The sequence below is a fragment of the Strix aluco genome, chromosome 4 (genome assembly GCF_031877795.1).
Source record: "Strix aluco isolate bStrAlu1 chromosome 4, bStrAlu1.hap1, whole genome shotgun sequence".
In the NCBI taxonomy this organism is placed as follows: Eukaryota; Metazoa; Chordata; class Aves; order Strigiformes; family Strigidae; genus Strix; species Strix aluco.
In genome coordinates this window covers 27,098,252-27,116,342 of record NC_133934.1, presented here as the reverse complement: position 1 = coordinate 27,116,342, position 18,091 = coordinate 27,098,252, and the positions used below count along the sequence as shown (strand labels likewise).

General features: G+C 41.0%; 1 protein-coding gene across 7 annotated transcripts in view; it reads right to left on the bottom strand.

Moving 5' to 3' along the window:
* Positions 1-18,091, bottom strand: part of LIMCH1 (LIM and calponin homology domains 1) — a 188,027-nt gene that overhangs the window by 107,204 nt on the left and 62,732 nt on the right. For all 7 annotated transcript variants that reach the window (XM_074822412.1, XM_074822413.1, XM_074822416.1 and 4 more), the window contains exon 2: positions 12,263-12,333. In XM_074822412.1, the coding sequence (XP_074678513.1) occupies positions 12,263-12,333 (71 nt within the window). The remainder of the gene's footprint in view (positions 1-12,262; positions 12,334-18,091) is intronic.

Below are 18,091 nucleotides of genomic sequence, written 5' to 3'. Positions count from 1 at the left end.
TCTTCAATATGGCTTATACAGGCCTCCCTGTGAAATATGGGAGAAGGATAAAATGAGAGGCAGGAAAGGAGCAGGGAACAAATGTTTTAGATCACCATTTGGAGTCTGAAGAGGGAGGAAACGGGATGGGGAAAGATGGAAAAGCCTGAGGAAGAAAGGTCTCTATTATTAAAATGTTTACCTCCTGTTGGAAACATCTCTAAACAGGCTGGCACCAAAACCCCCAGGACTTGTTCACTGCAGAACGTGTCAAAGGGAGATTTCATAGAATTACAGAATCATTCAGGTTGGAAAAGACCCTTGAGATCATCAAGTCCAACCATCAGCCCTACTCTACAAAGTTCTCCCCTACACCATATCCCCCAGCATCTCATCTAAACGACCCTTAAACACATCCAGGGATGGTGACTCCACCACCTCCCTGGGCAGCCTATTCCACCGTCTGACCACTCTTTCTGTGAAAATTTTTTTCCTAATGTCCAGTCTAAACCTCCCCTGTTGGAGTTGAAAGCCGTTCCCCCTTATTCTGTCACTAATCACCTGTGAGAAGAGACCAGCACCAACCTCTCTACAATGTCCTTTCAGGTAGTTGTAGAGAGTGATGAGGTGTCCCCTCAGCCTTCTCCTCAAACTGAACAGTCCCAGCTCCTTCAATCGCTCCTCATAGGATTTGTTCTCCAGGCCCTTCACCAGCTTCATTGTCCTCCTCTGCACTCACTCCAGCACCTCGATACCTCTCTCATATTGAGGTGCCCAAAACTGGACACAATACTCCAGGTGTGGCCTCACCAGTGCAGAGTACAGGGGGACTATCACCTCCCCACTTCTGCTGGTCACACTATTTCTGATACAAGCCAGGATGCCGTTGGCTTTCTTGGCCACCTGGGCACACTGCTGGCTCATGTTCAGCCGACTATCAACCAACACCCCCAGGTCCCTCTCTGACTGGCAGCTCTCCAGCCACACCTCCCCAAGCCTGTAGCGATGCATGGGGTTGTTGTGGCCCAAGTGCAGGACCTGGCACTTGGCCTTGTTGAAGCTCATCCCGTTAACGTTGGCCCACCGATCCAATCTATCCAAGTCTCTCTGTAGATCTTCATGCAGATCGACTCTCCCGCTTAACTTGGTGTCATCTGCAAACTTACTGATGATACACTCTATGTCCTTATCAAGATCATCAGTAAAGATGTTGAACAGAAATGGTCCCAACACCGAGCCCTGAGGAACACCACTTGTGACCGGCCGCCAGCTGGATTTAGCTCCACTGACCACCACTCTCTGGGACCGTCCATCCAGCCAGTGCTTGACCCAGCAGACCGTTCGCTCATCCAGGCCACGAGCAGCCAGTTTTTCTATGAGAATCCTATGGGGAACTGTGTTGAATGTTTTGCAAAAATCCAGGTAGACAATAGTCACAGCTTTTCCCTCGTCCAATAGTCGGGTCATCTTGTCATTTCTTCCAGAGCAGACTGGCTGCTTCGGAATTATTGCCTCATCTAGAGCAACAGTCCAGTTGCCAAAATATTGAGTGGTTTAAGCTTGCTCTGCCACCAACCTGGCTGAAAAGCTGTACTGTTTATGCAGAATGTCTCAATGGTCGCCTTCACTACACAGTTACTATCTGACCCTGCTTCTCAAAAAAGCCACTGAATGCACCTCTTCCTACATAGGTCAATATACACAAACTAAACTTTCTGTGCCAATTTAGACTCATACGGAGCATCTGTCTTGATATGTAAAGTTTTATCCTCCCGGTGGGTTTCTGTTGAAATACGGGGCAAACAAAAGCCCTAACCATTTTGCACTGGAGAACTGGCACAAAGCCTTTGGCCACAGCCCAGGAGAAAGAGTCTGCAGGGGAGATGACACTAACTCACACCTTCCCCTGGCAGCCCCCTACAAGTGCAGTCCCAAGCTTTCTTGTCCTGCCAACCCTAACCAAAGGACTTGGCTGCCCTGGGCCTCCTATCCCCAGCCATGTCTCAGGTTAAAGAGCTTGCAGGAGAGAAAACTTGCAGCCCACACCTTCCTCCAGCAGCCCCACTGTATCTGCAGCTCTAGCCTTTGTCCCTCCCCCAATCCTAATCCTAACACTAACCCTAGGCTTATTCTGAGGTGAAGACACTCAGACATGACCCCAGTGACCAAGTTCACAAAGAAAACATCTGCAGCCTAAACCTCCCTCTGGCCCCATTTCCAGTCCCACTACAGCTGTAGCTCTGGGCTTTGTCTCTCTCCCAGCCCTGAACCTGACCATAATACCGTGTGTTGACCTGTTAATAAACATTTGTTGTTATTTTTCAAAAAAACCCAAGATTTTGTAAAAAACCCCCATCAGCTACCATTCAGAAACACTGGCCACCAGTACATGGCAGAGTACTGTCCTGCCTACTGCACTACAGACAGCAGAAAAGTCAGGCAGCAGGCAGTCATCAACATGACCATAACCAGAAGCAGCTATTTTTCTGCACTCAGCTGCACAGCAAGTCTAAGTACCTGCACTATGGACAGGGGAACAATTCCAGCATCTGCTGTCCAACCTCAAAATTGTATGGAATCACATTACTCTCTCTCCAAAGACAAAACAACTTCACATTCTTCTGGAATCACAAATTTGATAACTTAAATAAGCATCAGAAATCCTGCTGAATGGATTGTTCTAGGACATTAAATTAAATCTTTAAAAATATATTTGTATCGCAGCAATCCCTGAGAAAGGTATAGAAAACACAGTGGCAGGACAAGTGTTGCAGGAGCAACATAGAACCCATCAGCTTCTACATCAGCTGAAACACACACACATTGTTCAGTGCTTTATTTTCACAACATTTACTTCCATTACGAGAGTTAACCATATACCTTTGTACCAAGTCACAGAGGGCAGGCAATCAACATAAGCCTTGCTACAACATACATTTAAAGCCCTATCCCCAGATTGTGTTAGACAAGTTACTTCCACCACCCATTCTTACAGCAGGAAGAGACTTGAAGGCACTTGCTCAAAAAACACACCTAGTTGATGGCAAATTAAGATCCTCTGCCTCAGCCATCTGATCTGTCTGGCCAGTTTAGCAATACTGATCTGTCTAAGGAAGGCACTAAGGTCCCTATTGGCACATTCAGACAGAGGGTTGAAGCCTAACAGGTCCTGAGTTGTACTGAGACTTTGAATGATGACTCGCTTCTCTGAGTACCTCCCAGCTCCTGCTGACCCTGTCTGACACTAACTCCTCCAAGGAAGCAGTCCTTTTTCTTGTGCAGTAAAAATCATTGGGGCTCAAGCATATTCATCCTTGTGAGGGCATAGAGGGCAGACACACTGTTCACTCCTAATGTAAATGTCAGACCCCAGTCTTGCCCCAAACTACCATGAGTTGCAAGCCCAGGTTTTCCCAACCACAAATTTAGTTCATGTTGGTGTACAGCTGTGTTCTTCAAACATAGAAAATCCTCAAGTGGATGTGCATCTTCTAAAGAAAAGAAGAAAAACCTTTGTATCCCTGTGTACCACATTCTGCTACGCCGAGGTTGGTAAGCTACTGTATAAATGGTCAGAGAGTGGAATTGTCGAAGCTGGAATAGAACTGTTGTTTTTGTTCTTTTTTTTTTTTTTTTATTTGTTTGAAATTTTTGTGGGTTGTTTTGTTTTTAAGGCAGTGGTAGTATTTTTCATACTCTTGTGTCTAGAAAAACAGATGTCAATGGGACAAGTTCAACTAAGCAGTCCTGAGAGATAACAAAACAGGATGATTTTAAATCTTCTGTTATTTTCTCCTTTTTCCTTCACCTCCAGTAAGGTACTGCTAATTTAAGGTCTGACACCACACGGTGCAGGAATAGTGGTTGAAACAAACCATAAAACAATGTCCTCCCATACTGTTTGCAAAAGGAGAATGTAGGTATATTCCCCAAGCTTGACCTTTTTGGCAGCTGGCATTTGGTCACAGCAGACATTTTGGAAATGACTGGCAAAACAAGTTTAGGGAAGACTTTTTAAAACACTTCAGCTTTCAGCCAACTTGTTTCTCACAGAAATAATTCTGGGGTATCAACAGGTACTTATGCAAGAAGTTAAATGACATTGGGAGGAAAAAAGAAAGAACAGAAATATAAAGACTGTAATATTTCTCATATTGAGGTTTTCTAGTACCTGATATGTCCAGTGTTTCTCTGACATGATCAGAAGGAAGATATGATAATGAAGTGTCAATAAACTTTTTAACGGTAAAAGGAGCAAAGACATGAGAAAAAGAAATACAGATAAAATAGTTCTTTAAAGAATTCAAACAAAATACGATGAAGGCAAAAAACCCCAACAATCCCACTAAACACCCAAAACAGGATAAAACCAAGCCTTTTCAGGCTCCATCCACCAAACCTAAGTCTCTATACACACAGCTGAACCATTCTCCAGATCCTTCAGGCTCTCAGCTGGGATTTCTGCCCACCACCCCTAGCATTTATGCACCTGTCTGAGTCAGGACAATCCTCTGTTCTTCACTTCTCAAAGTGCTCCCGCCACTTTCAGTCCAACATCCACACACCCATCCTCCCTTTCCCCTGCACCAGGTGCTGGCATGGACTCTTCAGTAGTTAGCTGTTAAATGAAGCACGGTAAGACACCGCATAGAAGCTAAAACCTTAGAGCTGCCTTACCTTATGGAAATGACAGGGCACGATGCAAGTAGAAAGCTGCTCCATCCCTACTCTTATAGGGAGAAGCTAGGTCATTTCCTTCCCTCCCCCCCACCCGTCAAAAAGCATCTCTGATAGGTACGGGAAGAATCAATTGCTCTATTCGCTGCTGTCCCCAAGGCTTGGCATTCCAGGAGATAAGGTATCTCCACAGCAGGACAGACAAGCTGAAATCAGTACTAGCCACTGTGTGACTAACCTATTAGACCTTCCTAGGGTTATTTATCACCAGTTAAGAATTTGAAAAACTTCTGCCAGGAAGAGAAGGCGTTTCAGGCAACAGCTGATAAAAGATCTAATGAAAAGCATCAAGACAACTGCCCATGAAATTCTTGCAAGAAAGCGTCAGTTAAGAAAATATTCAAAGGATGGCTGCCAAAACCCAGCCTCCAAAAAGACCTTGTTTCTAAGAGGAAATGGAAGTAAAGCACTTTCAGAGAATAAGCTTCAGAAACAGAAAAAAAGAAAGGTTGAAGTGATGTGTGTTCACAGATCAATCCAGGCTGGAGGGACCAGTATCCAACAGAGTTCTTTGCTCAAATAACAGATCATATTCCTAAAAAGAAAAGCTGACTAATGACCTGATCTTAAAGTTAAAATTTCATATTTGAGAGTTCAGGAAATTCTATCCACAGTAAACTTTCACTGAGACATTTCTCTTTTTAAATTAAGTTTTACAGATTCACATTCTAACAAACAGCCTTTCAGCACTTGATAATTACTAGCCCAGACAGCTTGAATAGCCACATATTTTAAACTCATGCTCTAGTTGCAGCTCCAAAATGCCCCCAAATATTTGAAAAGGAGAGAAAAATCCACTATTAGTCTTAAAGATGAACAAATCACATCGAAACAGCAGACAATAAAAAGTCAAAATATTTTGTTGCAAAGGAAGTGGTAAAGAAGTTTCAAAATATAGAGATGTTCTTGAGGTCACAAAAATATTTTTGGGAAAACATTCTTGAGTGATTGCTAATGATGGCCACAACATTATTTATTTAGGATCAGATGAACAAGGTGCTTTTTTAACAAGCGGGACAGAACTGACTTTGTCCTATAAAGGGCTCACAGTCCAGTCTGATAAGTAAAAGGTGAATAAAGAACCATGCAAATACGTAGCACTGAGAAAACAAGTATGCCAAACACAGGATCGCGTGGGTCTTTGCTCTGCCAAAGGCTAAAAATATGAACAAGATAGAGGCCTTGCAAAACAGCTCAAGAAAGGCAACAGGGAAGATCATGTATAAATAGATTCACAAGCTATTTATACAGAACCTACCACCACAACTGACATGAAGAGTGTCCCATGCTCCTATAGATTTACAGTTCACACATAGTTTTACACAGAGTAGCAATGGCCATGGATAATTGCCCAAAGTACGTATCCAATATAATTTCTTAAACATACACTCTTGGAAAGCTGAAACCTCTCACAGGATTACCTTGCTTTGCACTTGAGCAACACTTTATTTGAATGGGTCAGTGTTTCACAGTCTCTTGCCCTGTCAATTACCAAGCTCCACTGAAAAAAACTCTACTATTTAGTCTGCTGAGATGCATATTTTTTTAACATAAACACAAAGACAGGCCATTCTGACTGTACTCAACCATGCCCCTCAACAGCTACTCTCCTCTTCTCATGAACATAGCTTAGCATTATGGTTTACGTTACCTTTGACCCCTCACCTAAACTGAACTAATAAATAGCTCTTCATTATAACATGGCAATAAAACTTAAAGATTAAAAACTCTGGATTCATATAAAACTGTTTCAAATGTCCTCACATGAACCTAAATCTTAATGCTTAATGAGCCTTGGGGCCTGTCTCTCCAAACTGGAGACATGCCAAATCCATGATTCTGATAACATTTTGGCTTTACAACGCAGAGCCTGAAAACTGCAGGAGAACACCAATCCCTTCTCACCTCAAGGCACAGGTCACATTCAAAACTTCAAGTATTCCTACGAAACTCAAATACCTTCTTAGTTTCCAGGAATACGAAATGCAAGCAAAAGCTTAATTAAGCTTAATGGCTGGGCATCCACTAACTTCTCCAGTGAGGTATCTGGCAAGACAAGAGTCTCTGCACTGTACGCTACACAGCCAAGTGCTGAACTGATGCCAGGCCTATACCACTGACAGACAACTAGAATAACATATCTGCAAAATCCTACAATCTACAAAGACGAATGAGTACTTGTTTTTCCCTACCAGGTCTCCATAAGTGGCATGGCAATTTTACATAAGTGACATTAACTTGCAAGAACAACTTGATTTTTAAACAGCCAAACAACTGAAACACCATATATACAGAGAAGGCTGTTCTCCATACCTAACAGTGCCACTGACTCAGAAGACAAAGTTTTACTATTCCATAGCATTACACTTGCACTGATCTGGCACATATCCAGCCCTTGATGAAAACAGCATTCATGCCAGCCCAAATCTTAGTCAGATGCACTAGAACCATGATGCGAGCCCAAAGAAACTTTGCTCTCTGAGAAAAAGCAGCTCATTCATCACCAGTGACGTGAAGAACACAGCAAAAGAGATTTTTTATTTATAGAAGAAAATTAGTCTCATGACAGAGTAAATGATAATTTCCATTAAGTAATTCTTCACCACAATCACTTTCAGCTCACTCAGATCTATAGTCACACTTTACTTTTTCTTTAAACACTACTGAAATAATCTGTGCATGACTAACTTCTTTTTTATTTAAAAGTAAAACCTAAAAACTTTCTTGTACTTTTTAAGAGCATATATTCCTAACATGCACGGCTGAAGGGAACTGCCTTTCCTAGATATTGTCCTACAAGAGAAAAAGTGTAAAACTTTTTCCTTAATTCACTGTACATATCCAATTTTACCAAGATTACTTAAAAGCAATAAAATACATTTGTATCTGCTCTTTCAAAAAATAATGAAAAAGTTACAGAGTCAAAGAATCCTGGTTTCAAACAATAAGCATAGTTTCTGCATATCTTACTAAGCTACGTAACACCATGTACCAATATACAAAATAAGTGCCTCTAAGAAACAAAGAAAAGTTTGGAAAAATGCTCATAAGTTCGTAACCAGAACTGTATGTGCAAGTGACATCCATCTTTAACCACATATGGTTATTCCTCTTTCACATGTTGATGCCATGACTTCTCAAGGTATGCAGTTAAATATTCATTAGAACTTTCATGCTTGAGAAGAATCAAAAATTTATTATGCTTGCATTTACTGCTATAAATTGATTTACATACATAAAGCAGACACACAGCTGAACTGTTCTACATACAGAACCCAAGGTATTACACACAATCATGATGCTGCTGGACTCCACTGCAAAGCCAAATCATTTCTGCTGATATCTAAATATGGATTCAGTTTGAGTTTGTTGTTTAAGGTCCTTTGCCCAGGATCCAGGTCCCAATTGTTGTTGTCTTACGGTTTGGTCCTACTCCTGACATTAGAATCTCATTACCATTAATACAAACTTTCAGGGTGGCTGGACTCCTAGTAAATACTGCTTGATTCCAGAGAAAGCTTGAGAGAAAATATGATCCCAACTGCATGTCAGAAATTCTTACAGATATATTGTATATATATTACCCTTGGATAGTCATATCAAAGCAAGTAAATAACTTGGATTTCCCAAGTCTCACATCCCCACAGAGACCTCTCTAACTGCTGGATGCCCAATGTGAAAGAAGGAATCCTGCAGTAGCAGAGTTGGGCAAGGGGAGGTGGATGGCAAGGAGAATGGAAAGGAACTGCTCACCTTAAAAACATACTTGCAAGAACTTTAGAGCAGTAACAACTGGGCAAGGTTGCAGGAAGACACGCATTTTTGTCTTCAATCAATGGGGCAGGCAGATGGAGACAGCATATACTTTTTCTTTTGCAATCAACCTTCATTCATATGCCTGAATCCGTAGAATAGGAACACCTAGGCATTGCAACAACCAGATCTAATCTATTCCTGATTAATCTTCTAGGTTCTTATGATATCTGGGTCAAATCTAAATGTTAAAGCTATATAACAGAAAAAAAAAAACCCACCAAACCACACACACACACAAAACCCACGAACATGTGCTGGAGTGGAAATTGGGGATTTCTAGTGATATTTCCTGCTACTGGTGGTGTATTCCTGCCTCATGTAGGTTTCCACCATGCCCCCAGGAGGACACATTTGCCCACACATGCAGAAGTGTAGCCAGGAAACTCCTCAGTCTTTGCATGTGAGAATTTAATACACAAAGAATAGAGCTAGAATTGCCTCCACCTAGCTATGATGTCGCTTGCTGAAATCACCATCTGCACTGATGTCAGACAGCTATGCTAAAAAGCCATGAACTCATTTCAGACAAACAGAAGTTGTAGTCACTGGCTTCTCAGCACAGCTGGGTGAACAATTAGAGACAGAACTGCCAGGGCAACTGCACAAGTGGGCTTTCAAATATCCAGAAAGAAGGAAGGGCTTGTGTTACTCTCATCTGTCAGCTTGCTGCTTTATGGTTGCCTGCATTGTTTAAATATGCTCCTCAGCTCCCGAGTTGAGTGCATCAAGCTGTAAAAGTGTCGTAACGAGGCCAGATCGAGATGCCAGCTGCAGCATAAACACTACTAGAGAGGTAGGTACAGGGCTTTTGGGTGCCTGTGGCTAGCACATGTGTCAGGCTGGTGGTCAATAACACATCCATCCCAAGAGTCCAAGATTTTGGCATCGCACAGTTGTATTAGTTTTCATTTATTAAAATATGTTGATAGTTGCTAGACATGAGTTAATCGTTTATAACCAGTATAGTGACATCTGCCTGAGTTTGCAGGCTGTATAGGCCATAGACATCAGGATCAAATGGAGGGAGGCCTGGCATTGCTGTGAATAAGGCTCAGACAATCCTGCTCTAGACATAGACAAAGATTCCCCCTGTGTCATTTTGCACACAGCTAGTCTGCTGTTTGGGGAATGGAGTCTGGCATGGTGGTTACCCCCCTTCCCTTCTGCAAAACACCTGCAAAGTCAGAAGGTAGCTTGAGACATGTTTGGGACATACAAGGCATACAGGCAGTGTACCCACTCCTGACATCAGTTTCCAGTCCTCTAGCTACTGGGATCCCTCAGAACCTGAGCTTGCTTTCAGCCCTCATCACAAAATACAACGGGCAAAGAAAACACTGAAATAACAACATAGAAGAAAACACCACTCCACACTCGCATGGACATCACCCACACAACTGTCCAGCTACAAGTTGCCAGTTAACGACACTAGCAGTGAGTACTATCCTGTGGAGATAAGCTGAGGCAAGTTTAGCTTTTCCCTAAAATTTCAACAAATCAGATAAACCAGACCAAAGGCAGTGAATTCTTCCATCTTCGGAAACCTAGGACAGCTATAATTTCTTTCTTGTCCTCTGAAGCTTATCAGACACTTTGAGAGCAGGTTTTCATCTACTTGTTGAGGTCAGCTGCAATGAAAGCACAGCAGATTGGGACAAGGTTAAGAGAAAGCTTGAATACCACTAGATTTTGCTCATGAGTTACCCAGGTAGGTCCCTGAAAAAACAGAAAACTCCTGTCTAGAAAGACAATTGCCTGTAGCAGCTTTACTAGCACTTCTTCACTGAGCAACTGATAAAAAATTAACTATCAGTGCTTCACTTGCCAAAGCCTGTACTTTTTGGAGATACTTTAAGAGTTCTCAGTGTTACACCCCAAATTTCTGAGTTCTTTGTTTTACAGTGGACTTGGAACAAGTGAAGGGCACCCTTTTACTGTTGGTCTCATAATTTGTTCATCATCAGAAAGCCAAACTTGAAGGCTGGATTGGTAGCTCTCTGATTAATGCTCTGTAGCCTAATGGAGTTTTATCCACTAACTAGAGCTGCCAGGAGCAGGATGTAATACAAACATCATGGCCTCTCAGATTTGAGGTTGAGGAGACAGATCCCTTCAGACTGATTTGCACTGCCACAAGTGGTAAACGAGGACAAGCAATCTGCCCAACATCACAGAACAATTTGGTAGTATAACCCAGTGTTGTCCCTTGATCTGCTTATTACGGGAGCTCACAGCCTCCTAAGAAATATGTATTTATTCATTTAATTAGCAAAACATTAGTTAGTTAAGCTTTCAATCTTAAAGATTTACAGCATTTAAATCAGACTACCTCTGCTTACTTGCAGATAAGATTACAATCTAATCTTGAAATACACATCCCTTACTTTTCATGCAACACAATTCAACCTTAACATTTAAAGAGCACTGTGAAGTGATTCAGCACACAGCACTTCCCTTGAACACACAGAGGAGAGAGATGTTGTGCAAAAGGCAACCCTTAAATACAAAGAGGTAAACTACATGCTCCTTCCGAGTTACACAACTTTTGATCAACAATAACAACTACTTCCCTCCTCCCAAAGCCACTCCTCAGCAAAGACATGCAACTACAATCAAACTAGATCATATCATTTCCTTTACATTTTTTTCCCCCTTTAACAGCTAAAGTTCAAGCTTCTGATTAATGACACCAGTGAGATATACAACAGTATTTACACAAGTAGGTTTCAAAGCTATTGTAAGCTACCTAGAGTTGAGTTACAGGATATTAGCTCAACTCTGCTGGTGAAAACAGTTTCCAAGTTCCAGTACCTTTCACAGTATAAAACTTAACCAATAGCTGCAATGGTCCAGCTAAACATCTCAGGAGATCTCACTTATAAGTTTCAATATGTATTCAGTTCTGCACAAGCTTCATCCTTCTGATAAAAAGATTAAACTATCAGCAAAGACAGCTTTTACCAACTTCAGTGACAGCCCTACAAACCCAGGGAAAAAAAATCAGTTCATACAGGTGATTCACATCAGTGGATTCTCCCAAACTCCTGACAACCTGCATGGGATCTTCAAAGAACTACAGGCATTAGGGCACACTTCCAAATTGCTCTTAAAAGTCACCAGCTTTGGCATCTAAGCCCACAACATGCCTTTGGAAGACTCTGCCTAAAAACTAGCTATTAAAACCACAGAGAGAAACGTGCAAAAGCTAACTTGCATCTCTTGTCCAAAAATTACAAAACACATCATTCAAATACACCTTTAGGCAAAATTTAGAGGATGCCTAACCTTTCCAGGAACTATAAAAGCAGCTGAGTATTGATGGTATTCAGATGGCTAACTCCTGACAGTGTTCAGACCTGGAGTTGGTCCAAAACACCTCACTGTAGCAGAGACGTCTGCAGGCAGGTGTGGAACACCATTTGCCAATCTGTGGTTAACATCTTTAAATAAAAGGAAACCAAAAAGCAAACATCATTTTTACTTTACATAACTCAACTAAGGAGCTGGGGTGGAGTAAGAGAAGCACTTTGCAAAACCTGTTTTCTTTAAGCCACATTTCAGTCCTCACCATAACAATAGCTTTGGCACTGAAATGATGCTGCAGTGAAATACCAGTGTACACAATGTCAAAACTTGCAAAAGGAAACCAACAATTGGACATATTAGATAAAGTTAATTTCAGCTTTAGTCAATATCGTATTCAATGCTCAAAACTATAGGTGTTACTTACTCACACAGAAGAATGCCATTTTCTAATCCAGAACGAAAATCTTTCTCACCAAAACTTCTGCCTGTCACTTGCTGCAAAAGAGTAGGGGGAAACAAAAGAGTGACATCTATTAGAAGGTGTGCTTTACAAGAGCAGTTCATAACATTCAGTTAAAGCGTCTGCTGCATAGGAAACATCTGAGCTTTACCCGCCCTGCCAAAGGACCAAGTTGTGTCCATCAGCCAGTTTCCTCCTTCCCGTTTCATTGAGCTATTTAACACACAGAACAAAGTATTTGCTCTGGCCAGTGCAATTGCAGATTGTAACAGAGCTGTTTTCTAGAAGTGAAAAACAAAAACAACAAACCAAGAACTACAATGTAATCTCCAGAATAATTTAAAAATTTTATTCTATAGTGTTTTGAATTTTAAAACTATTACATTTAGACAAACTGTATTTTTACTGCACTACTTCATCCTTCTGGTGTGCAAAGACAGCTTTTCCCAACTTCAGTGAAAACCCCGCACACCCAGGGAAAGAAATCAGTCCACAGAGGTGATTCAGATCAGTGGATTTTGCACCATGTTAAAAATCTTGTACCAGGCTTGAATTTTTTGCCTTTAACCTATCATGTTTATAGAACAAGCAAAGGCAATTGGAAGCGCTTGCAGGAGTTATAGCCCTTCAGACACACACCACAATACTCCTGGTCATATTAAATGATATTTCACATCATGACGTCAACTGTGAGCGTGAATACAAACTCAGTGGAAGCTAAGGTTCAGGCATCTACTCACAGTCCTGTCAGGGGTGCTTGGACCAGGAGGTACATTCTGCACTACGAGCTCTTAAACCAGTCTGTGCTGCTTAGAGATGGACCATCCAGGAATCATCTAGGAATCCCAATCTCGCCTGAGGGTGCCGGATGCTACAAGCATGACTGAAGCCCCGTTTATGACTCACTACCATGTTGACAATGGCTTGCCATTCATCCTCAAATCATTCTCAACAGATGACTTGTTCAGTTAAAAGTAAAGAACACTTTTTATTACTACCAACAAATATATAAAAATAGTTGCTATGTTTAGAGAGCACTGAACAGAAACAAAACAAAGCAAAAAAGCCTGCCTAGTTTTTAATTGTCCTCCAGGAGGTCTTCTCCTTACCCAGCCAAAACATTCACTGGATGCTTATAGCGTTCTCATGGCTTGCATCCAATCTTTCAGTAAGACCCTTGCTCTGGGCGTTCCTTCAACCATAGAGAATAGTGACTTGGGGACACATCTGTCCTTATGTCCCCATTTTCTCCTGGCTGTTCCATTCAGATACAAGACCCTTCCCCTCCCAGTTTCCTGTCATAAAGACAGCAATTTATAAAAACTGACAAGTTTGGCACTTTCCCACGGGATTAGCGAACACACCAGCTTCACAAATGCTGGTTATAGCTATGCACTGTTTTAGAGAACTTTTTTTGAATTGATGTGCAAATGCAAAGCCTAAAACCTAATCCCCCACTTAATTATAAACATATTGGGTTTTTTCAATGTGAAGGAACCTCTCCCAGCAAACTGGTATGACAGCATCCAAACTTTAACCCCCCATACTCTGAAAAATTGTATCATAAATACATCAGTTGACAATCACATTTTATGCAAATGTATAAAGCGGAACAAGGCACTGTGTTGCCCTTATACCTCAGAAGAAACCAGATTCAATTTGCCAGTAGTAAGCGACCTCTAATAATTTAAACTATCTCTAATCAAAGTAAATCATCTCTAATCTTGATCTGTGGGGACAAAGGGAAATCATGACAATAAAACCACTAGCATTTGGGATGAATGATAGATGGAGCATGTCAAAACTGACTTTTATTTCATCCACAGAATGAAGTACAGTTCAGAAAGGAGTAGGAAGAGCTCTTTCGTAACAGCCTCAGTTTTTTTTCATCTATGCAGAAAAAAAAAAATTTAAAAACAATAGTAATCTTATTTCACTCCTCAACATCAAATGTTCCAGCTATAGATGACAGTCTTTTTATGTGTTTGTTGAACACTGCCATTCACCAGAGAGCAGTACTGAAACTGTTAACACAATTCAGGTAAGAATCTACCTGCCAAAAGCTGTCATCTGAGTATCGCTGTCATTACTGCTGATGTAGGAAGGTTTCATGCATAATTTCTGGCTGCACAAATAAAAACATGAAATGCAACTGCACAGCTGGAACAACAATTCATCCAGCGAGAGGTACAACAAAAACTGACAGCAGGTGAGGAAAGACAGGAAGGTCCAGGAACAGGGCATGTCTGTTTGAAAAGGAACTGGAAGTAAATGAGGCATGGAAAGGTTTATGCCTCTTCTAGATGATCCAGCTGCAGAGGGGAAACATTAATCAGCTACAAGTAGCCTGATTTAGCCAATTAAAATGTAAGAACAGTTCAACAGAGAAGGGCTAGAAACTAAAAATAAGCATGAAGATGACATTATAAATGACAAAGATAAACCCAAAAGGGAACGGAGAGGAGCAAGAAGCCGGGTCCACCTTTTCCAGAGGAAATCAGAGCTCAGGTTCTTGGCATACGCACACGTACACATGTGCATGCACACACACATACACCTCCCTCTCTGCTGAGGCCACTTTGGGCCATACCCTCAAGAACAACTACAGCAGGCCCAAAAGTCAGCCTTGTGCACATTGCTGAGATGATAACCTTTGCTCAGCACATCGAGAGCGGGAGGAGCGAGGATTTAAAGTGACTTCAAGCAAAAGGATTGGCACTCTCATATTTGCAGTCCCACATAGCTAAGTGCATGCTAAAGTTTGCCCAAACCCATGTAAAAAGGAAAGCATGTACATTAGGCATGGTATCACAAAACTGTTGCATGCATCACAGGACCACGTTCATGTTATTAATCTAAGCACTGGTCTGTTCCTACTAGCTTATCTTCTTCTATCTCTGGAAAAAAGCCTCCAGTTTGACTGCTGGATGAAACTAAAACCACTGACATACAAGGACTAGAGGGTAGCATTTACAGTGCTTCTACTGAGCTTTACTGAACAAAAGAAAATTGTACATCTGCAACCAGGTACAGAAAACTGGGAAATGGAGGAAGAGATCTTTAGCCCATCAGTTTTCATACTGCAGAGACATGGTGTTCAGAACTGAACCTGTGCAAAAACAGTCATGGACAAATGCAACGTTGTCTATACCCTGGACTGCTGCCTTCAGGAGAGGGGGGAGGGGAGAAAAGCCACACCAAAACCCAATGAAGATGTTAACTAAGAGAACATTAAGACCTGGCCTTTTTTCGCAAGGCCCTCTCTAGACCACCTCGTCTTAGATGCTTTCAAATCACAACTCTATCTGCTACCTAGCATCGTCCCCACATCACTGGTACAGATCAGCACACTTTAGGCAGGATACGTGAAAGAGTTCCCTATTCACTGCTGCAATGCCAGCACACTAATTCTCTACAGTGCAAAGGTACTAAAGTTAGAACGAAGCACCTTAAAGGCAAAACACAAGCTGTATCCTGCTAATGATTACTAAAAAAAGCCTGCCACTTCTTTAGTAAGTTCTATAAAGCTGGGAGGAAAAGAGCTGCCTTTCCATACCATACTGTAAATTAAAAATAGAGAACAGAAGTGAAACAATATAATTTATTATTGACTTTCATTTATGTGAGGAGGAGTTGTTTTTATTCATCATCTGGATGATATTTTCTTCTCTGTAAAAAGCTGCAAGTGTTTCCAACCAGGGCAATTATTTGACTGCCGGACCCATGTATCAGTTTCACTGCCACTTAACAACCCAGAAAATGAACCTAAAATGAATAATAAAAGTTTTTCCGAAAGGAATATTAGCAGACTAAACCACAGCACACTGACTTTCTATCACAAGTTTATGGCAACAACTTTAATACGTATTTACACACAGTAACACTTCTTATATACAGTATTAATGCTGATTAACTCCTTTGTTCTTTGCAGTTACGCATGCCACTAAATTTATGTCATCAAGGATGGCTGTCATCCAGCCACTAACCAGTGCCATATTACACAACTCTATTTTCACTAAGCTTCAGTTCACATTGTTTTTCTTGTGTTTTGTATTGCTTCTGGTGCTTCCTGAGATGGAGCTTGCAAAGCCTCTGGTGTCAAAACAGCTTAAGGGCATGAAAAAGAAAAGGTGACAAATTAGTGAGCAGATGCGGGCCTCAGGTGAAATTTATCTCAGCCAACAAGATAGAAGTAGCTGAATAAACACTAAGTCATCAGGGACAACACTTTGAAAATAGTTAGCTTCATTTGCTATGTGCACATCTGAAAATAGCATGTAAAGCAGTGAACAAAAATATAGACACAGCAGGGAGAGGTCTTTGTTACTCATTATGCATTTTGGAGAGCTTGTGAAGCATGACAGCAAGAAAAGAAAGATTTTCAAAAAGTTTGGTAGGCTGTTCATTTCTTTGTACGTGGGTACTCTGCATTTCAATTTCGTGCAACCACTATTTTCCCCTATATAATTTTTTACTTAAATGAAAAAAGCACACCCTGATACTTAACTAGAAAACATACTGCTTTTACTTCAGGGAGATGTAAAAGTAAGGCTTAAACTGTAATAACCACAGGTATGTAAAATAGAAAGCACTGGATCATATAAGCAGCAGGGAACACAACCACCAAAAGAAGCATGACAGTCTTTAGGGCATCAGGATTTGGTGCCTCTAGAGTAATGAATTTCTACTTGTCATGGTTTGAGCTCAGAGGGCACCTGAACACCACTCAGGTTCAAATCCTGCTGACTACAGCTGGAGCCTAACAGCTCTGCACTTTTAGTCGGTAGAGCATGAGACTCTTAATCTCAGGGTCATGGGTTTGTGTCCCACATTGGTTGACTGAGGCCTCCCACGTGGCAGGTGAGAATTCTACCACTGAACCACCAAAAAATCCAGCACCAAAAAACCCCTGCCACTCCCACTATTTCTTCAATTCTGACATATCATTTCAGCTAATCACAAGAATATGCAAGTTAAACTCCTTTTTTCATGTAGCATAGACAAGAGATATCTGAACTAAACAACACTGACAAATTTAGATCCAGCTTTACGTTTGCAGACCAGAATTGTACCACATTGCTACTGCTGTGCAATGACACTTGGAGACCATTCACCTGGTTCTACCATGTACTGCTCATGTGATTCTTCAATCTGTCTGCAAAAGTGGACACAACGCATCATCTAGGCATGAGCTTCTCTCTCTTACTCCACAGCAGAGGGATTTATATTGCTAAAATCATAGCAATATAAGCCACTTCTGAACAACTTTCTTACAAACATTAAGAACATAGTTGATTTAGTACAGACAAACTTCAAGACTGCATGAATGGAGCTTTACAAGAACAACAAACACTGGTCTAGGCATACCTATCTTACAGGAAACCTGAATGATGACAAGCACTCTGCACAGAGCTTTCCAAGGCATTACAAGTACTGAGGTAATTTACTAATGAAATCAATAAAAGGGCAAACAACTTAAATACCTATAGTGTGTATTTCTACTCTCAAGGACAAAGCCAGCATGAGCTCAGAATGACTAACGAGGCCAGCAAGGAACTACCTGAAATTCTGTGGTATGGAACTTGAAAATTTAAAGAACGCATGGGAGGAAGGGGGAAGATTTCACACTTGGGTAGCAAGATTAATCTCCAAAGAAAGCACTTTGTTTATTTTTATATATTATATATTTTATATACTATAAATAAATAAATATATAAGTACTATAAATATATTAATATATTTATTTTATATAATTATAATTAAATTATAAATATATTTATGATAAATATAAAT